Below are 5,818 nucleotides of genomic sequence, written 5' to 3'. Positions count from 1 at the left end.
ATAAAAGGGAAGGGGAAGAGTGCGTGAATGAGTGAATGAATGAATGAATGAATGAATGAATGAATGAATGGGCGAAACAAACCACGCAGAAGTGAGTCAAGACCGGTAACCAGAGACTCCCTGCCTACGCAAGCAGCAAGCAGGGGGATTCCGGAGGGGCGGGGCTCTACCCGGAAGCTCCTTGGAGGGGCGGGGCTGTGGGCGTGGCAGGGGCTGGTGGTCACTTCTTGGGCCCGGGGGCGGGGCGAGAGAGAAGACCTGACTAGGGACTCTTCAGCTGCGGTGGACCTGGCCGGAGCCCTGCTGGACCTCACGTTTTTCTCGTCCGCTCCCCGAGCCTGCACAGCCAGGTAATGAAGCCGCTCGGGGAGGGACTCTGGTTCTGTTAGGCGGACACACAAACCCGGAAAAGCGCGCGGCACACCTCCGAGTGAGATCCCGCTGGACCCTGGACCCCGGGCTGGCTCGGCCGGTATGTCGGATGCGCGGAAGGGGCCGGACGAGGCGGACGACAGCCAGTGCGACTCCGGCATAGAGTCGCTGCGCTCTCTGCGCTCCCTGCCCGAGCCTACTGCGGCCCCAGTCTCCGGATCATCGCACAGCGGCTGCCCACAGCCTTGGAGCCGTGCTCCGGAGACCGACAAGGAACCAGAGGAGAAGGAAGATGCGGATGGAGAGCGAGCCGACTCCACCTATGCCTCCTCCTCTCTCACTGAGTCCTTGCCCTTGCTGGAGAGACCCGAAGCCAAGGATCCAAGCCCGCCCGCCCCAGGCTCGCCGCTGCCCCCCGCGGGAGGGCTGAGCCCTCAGCAACTCGAGGCACTCACATACATCTCTGAGGATGGAGACACGTGAGTAACCTCGCTAGGCTGAGACAGGATGCTCAGTCAGAGCCTCCCTAGGAGCTGCAACTGGCTGGGCACCCACCACCACTTCATCACCCGAGAGGACAGACCCTTACAGCACCCGCCCTGGAAGGGTCAGTCCCTTTCTCCAAACTCCAAACTTAATTTACAGCCTGCTTTTAAGCTGTAGCCAGGTTCAGACAAAAAAAAAAAAAAAACAGACATCATCACCTCTTTTGGGAGTGGACAGAGCTAGCAGGGCCCTTGTAACCTAGAACACCAGCCAGAATCTTGAAAATCTACCAGTGACCCACCCCTGGGAAGAGGAATTCCCCCAGCAACCAATTCAGTTTTTGTTTTTCTTATTGGGGGAAGGGGTGTCCCAGTTTGCTCAATATTTGGGATACCAGTGCCTCACTTCAGAACACCCTAACCAGAGGAAAAAAAGACAGCACCAGGATTACAGGTTGACATCTGAGTCCAGGAAGCCTGAAATAAGGGTGCTGCCTGGGTGCCTGTTTGGAATTGGTTCCAAAAGAAGGACTAGACTGAGAATTCTTGCCCCCAACAAACAGGATAGCCAGCTGGCTGGCCCATCTCACTTCCTCCTCAGCTGAGAAAAGGGAAGTAATGGCTTGGCGTCAGCCTCCCCAACACCCTGCACCTCCTGAGCTCCCCAAATTCTCCTTACTGCCCTATCTCTTGATCTTTCCTTTCCTCCCCCCCTACCCCCAGGCCCAGCCGGAGTCAGGTGCAGCTGGACCGTGAGGCTATCAAGTGTGTAGGGTATCAAGTGCAGAAGAGGTGACGGGGTTTGCAGATGACAGAGCAGGGGCAGCTGGAGTCGTAGATGAGATACGCTGGAATGTAGGGGAACCTGCCCTGCCCTGCTTGGTGGAGATGTAGGGGTCTTGGGTGGATACCGGCCGAAATAGTCTCCACGCTGTTAGCGGAAGAGGGGTGGTAAGCCTCTTCGTATTCCGTGCACCAGGCACAGACCCTTAGCCCAGGACCTCAGGGTTCTTGGAAGCTCCATGCACAGCTTCTCAGGCTGCCCTCCACAGTTAGCCTCTGAGCTGCAGCCCAGACACTCTCTGCTTAGAGACAGGTGTTTGTGTGTTTGTGGAGAAGCTTCAGGGCTCCCCAGCAGACATCTATCTTCCCTCCTTTGGAGGTGGCCAGACTATGGGAAGTGTGGAAGTGGGAAAAGGAAGTGGGTGGGAGGAGGGGACGCTGAGGGAGAAAGGGAGGTGTCTGCAGGAATGTGACCCAGAGAGCAGGCCCTGGCCGAGGGGATTTCCAGAGTGGTTCCTCCCTCCCTCCGTCACTCTCCCCCCTGGCCTCCTTTACTGCCTGCCTACAGCAAAAGCTTGCCCCCCTCCTGCCTAAGGATCCCCCTCCCTACCCCAGACAGGCCTTTAGCCAAGTTGCCCCAAGGCAGCTGTCCAGGTCCAGACCATCTAACCCTGGCTTTCCTTTCCCCACCTGATGTGGGGAAACCCCAAGACTGGAACTTCCCATCCCAGCTGTCCCCGTTGGCCCTAACTTACAACCCCTGTAACCCCGCTCCCCATCGGACCTATTTTCTGCACTTCACCAAACTCCCCTTGGAGCTGTACCTAGGGGAGGGTTTGTGACCAGACCCCATATGGCTCCTGCAGACTGAGGAATGGCCCTCTTGACTAGTGGGTAAGGCAGCAGTTCGAAATGCGGTGCTGTCTCCTTGGAATGTGTGACATTGAGTTGCTGGGGGAACCCCATATCTGCCTCCTCCTGTCTTGTTGTGGGGAGGTGGGTAGTTCAGCCCTGGAAACCCCCTCTGTGTCCCTGCAGCCGCTTTCAGTTTAGCTTTGAGCCGCAGCTGGCCTGGCAAGGCCCTGGGGGCAGAAGGGAGCTGGGTGTGGGCAAGTTGGACAGGAAGGCCCTTGTCCTGTCAGCACCCTGCCCACATGCCCACCCAGCCAAGGCCCTCCACAGGTCCAGCCATCCGAGCTTGGAGCTCCCACCTCCAGAATCCCTGGCTTCCTGTACCAACCCCTCACTTCCTGGCTTAGATGCTCATTTCCTGCACCTGCTTGGTTGTGGGTAGCTAGTTAGAGCTTGATTCGTCCATTCTAACCCCGAGATGCCAGCTTCTCCTCTCTGACCTGGGCTCTGACCCTACCCCTCTCCTGCCCCAGGCTCCTCCACCTGGCAGTAATTCATGAAGCTCCGTCAGTGCTATTCTGTTGCTTGGCTTTCCTGCCCCAGGAAGTCCTGGACATTCAGAACAACCTTTACCAGGTGAGTAGAGAGAGAAGGCTATGCCCAGATACTTGTTGCCATCCCTGGCAGCCAAACCATCTGCCAGACACGGTGCCAGAAGCTGCAATGCAAAGATGAAGACGGTGGAAGCAGCATCTGCCCATGAGGTGCCCACAGACTCATCACTGGTACCTAACTATACAGCACAGTGACAAGTGTATTGAAGGCCTTTCCAGCGTCAGTTGGGTCTGGCCTCTTTGTGGGTCAGGCAAGGAAGGCTGCATATCAGAGATGACAATTTAACTGAGCCTTAAAGGGGGAAGTTGTCAGGGAGCCGGGCCTGGCTCCTCTGTCTTTCCTCCCCTCACCTAGCCCCTGCAGACAAACCCTGGAGGATGTTACAGATCTCCCCAGGGGATGAAGGATTAAGGGAAAGGCACTGTTTTCCTCACCCTACTTCCAGAATTGGGGTCCCAAGTATTTGGGGAGGGGCTTAGGAGTAATTTCACAGAAGACCCAACCATGACCCTTACAGCTACTTTCAGAGAGGCTACAGGGAGTTAGAGGTGGTTGTATCCCCACATGTTCTCAGGGGTAGGAACCTGCTACAGTGTGGTTCTGTGACCCTCTACGCCTACAGACAGCACTGCATCTGGCTGTTCATCTGGACCAGCCAGACATCGTCCGGGCACTGGTGCTGAAGGGAGCCAGCCGAATTCTGCAGGATCAACACGGTGACACAGCCCTGCATGTAGCCTGTCAGCGCCAGAATCTGGCCTGTGCGTGCTGCTTGCTGGAGGAGCAGCCAGAGCCAGGCAGACAGCCTTCTCATCCCCTGGACCTCCAATTGAAGAACTGGCAAGGTGCGAACAGGACTTTATACCTGTGAGCAAGACCAAGGAAGGAAATGATAAGTAACACGCTGTGAACTCTGTGTGTGTGTGTGTGTGTGTGTGTGTGTGTGTGTGTGTGTAAAGGAAGTGGGTGCTGTGGTAGACTAGAGGAGGGGGAGGACCGGAATGTGGCAGGGATGAAGGGTAATATTTATAGGGAAATCCTCAGAGCCAGGAGCCTTTGAGCAGAGACTCAAAAGAGACAAAGGATGTAAATTATAATCTAAATCTCTATTATAAGCAACGTTGGGGAAAGGAAGGAGGTTCTAGGCCAGAAGGGGGGTAGAGACTGAGGGGCGTGAGGATTCCCCAAACAGCTCTGAGGAGCCTTGCCTGGGCTTGAAGGTAAAAGTCTAGAGTTAGCAGGGGTGGGTGTGTGTACTGGAAGACTGTGTGTGTGTTTGGGCCTGTCACTCAGCAGCCTGAGCCTTGAAGCATAAAAGTTTCAGTAACATGACCGAAAAAGTGGAAACTTTGAGTTCCTTTCCTCTCAGACCTCTGAGGGGATTTTGGGGAGGTTGTATTTTTAATAGTCCTGTGATTAGAGGCATTGAGTAGGCAGGGGTCCCTTGAGGCTAAAGGGCAGGGTAGTCCCTGCAGAAAAGGATCAGTAGACACTGAACAGCAGTCCCCGGGTCCTCTCCCACCCCAGGTCTGGCCTGTCTCCATATTGCCACCTTGCAGAGGAACCAACCACTCATCGAACTGCTGCTTCAGAATGGAGCCGACATTGATGTGCAGGTGAGGCTCCACCAGGTCCACCACCTGCCACCGTCTGTTCTAGCCACAGGTCCCCTGCCAGGGTCAAACATGTTGACAGCCCATCTCCAGAGCACAGGCTGGGCACACTGCCTCATAACATGGGTAGCTGATATCCTTGTTCCTCTGCAGGAGGGCACCAGTGGAAAGACTGCACTGCACCTGGCCGTGGAAACCCAGGAGCGCAGCCTGGTTCAGTTCCTGCTCCAGGCTGGGGCCCGGGTAGATGCCCGGATGCTCAATGGGTGTACACCTTTGCACCTGGCAGCCGGCCGGGGCCTCAACAGCATCTCATCCACGCTGTGCGAGGCCGGTGCTGACTCCCTGCTGTTGAACGTAGAAGATGAGACACCTCAGGACCTGGCTGAGGATGTAAGAGACATACATACCTCTCTGCTTTGCAGAGCCTCTCACCCGTAACAGAGTTAGGCACATTTATTAGGCAAACGATGCTCACCAGGTAACAGTGCTGGGGTCAGGCTCGGGGTGTAACCTGGTTGACAGTGTGCTTGCCTAGCACGTAAGGGCCCCTGGGTTCAATACACAGCACCACATGTAAAATGGCATGTGCCTGTTACTTAAGCACTTAGGAAATGGAGGGAGGAGAATCAAAAAACTGATCTTCTTCAGCTACATAGCAAGTTCAAGGCCAGCCTAAGCGACATGAGTTCCTACCTCAACTCCTCAGTCCCCTGAAACTGCTGGAGGTAAAACAGAACTACTTTTTACCAACTGCGACATACTGGGCTGTATTTGCCTCCTCCCACTCCACTCCAGCCTATGACCAGTTTCCTAAGCTGGTCAGGCCCAAGGAGCCCAAACATAGACTCCAACAGGAGTGACTCAGTGAAGCTAACCAGATGGAAGACAATGGCACAGTGAGGCCTGGGAGAACAGGAGGAACAATGCCTCCACACACGTCTGTATGTGTCTTGAAGCAAATGTCTTCATATAAATAGATACCTGGGATTTTCAGGTCTTAGACTTTTTTAAAAATTTTTTGTTTAAGATTCATTCATTTTGCCGGGTGGTGGTGGCGCACGCCTTTAATCCCAGCACTTGGGAGGCAGAGGCAGG

The 5,818-nt window shown here is 55.2% G+C and overlaps 1 protein-coding gene across 2 annotated transcripts in view; it reads left to right on the top strand.

The window, feature by feature from the left end:
- Window positions 1–240: 240 nt before the first annotated feature.
- Nfkbie (NFKB inhibitor epsilon) overlaps window positions 241–5,818 on the top strand; it is a 7,278-nt gene continuing 1,700 nt past the window's right edge. For both annotated transcript variants that reach the window (XM_028766706.1, XM_028766705.1), the window contains exons 1-5: window positions 241–851; window positions 3,026–3,128; window positions 3,730–3,952; window positions 4,635–4,723; window positions 4,874–5,113. In XM_028766706.1, coding sequence (XP_028622539.1) covers window positions 475–851; window positions 3,026–3,128; window positions 3,730–3,952; window positions 4,635–4,723; window positions 4,874–5,113 — 1,032 coding nt within the window. In that variant the 5' untranslated portion in view covers window positions 241–474. The remainder of the gene's footprint in view (window positions 852–3,025; window positions 3,129–3,729; window positions 3,953–4,634; window positions 4,724–4,873; window positions 5,114–5,818) is intronic.

The sequence above is a fragment of the Grammomys surdaster genome, unplaced genomic scaffold (assembly GCF_004785775.1).
Source record: "Grammomys surdaster isolate TR1022 unplaced genomic scaffold, NIH_TR_1.0 169, whole genome shotgun sequence".
Classification (NCBI taxonomy): domain Eukaryota; kingdom Metazoa; phylum Chordata; class Mammalia; order Rodentia; family Muridae; genus Grammomys; species Grammomys surdaster.
The sequence above is the reverse complement of the archived record's forward strand: the minus strand, read 5'-3'. Positions and strand labels throughout refer to the sequence as shown.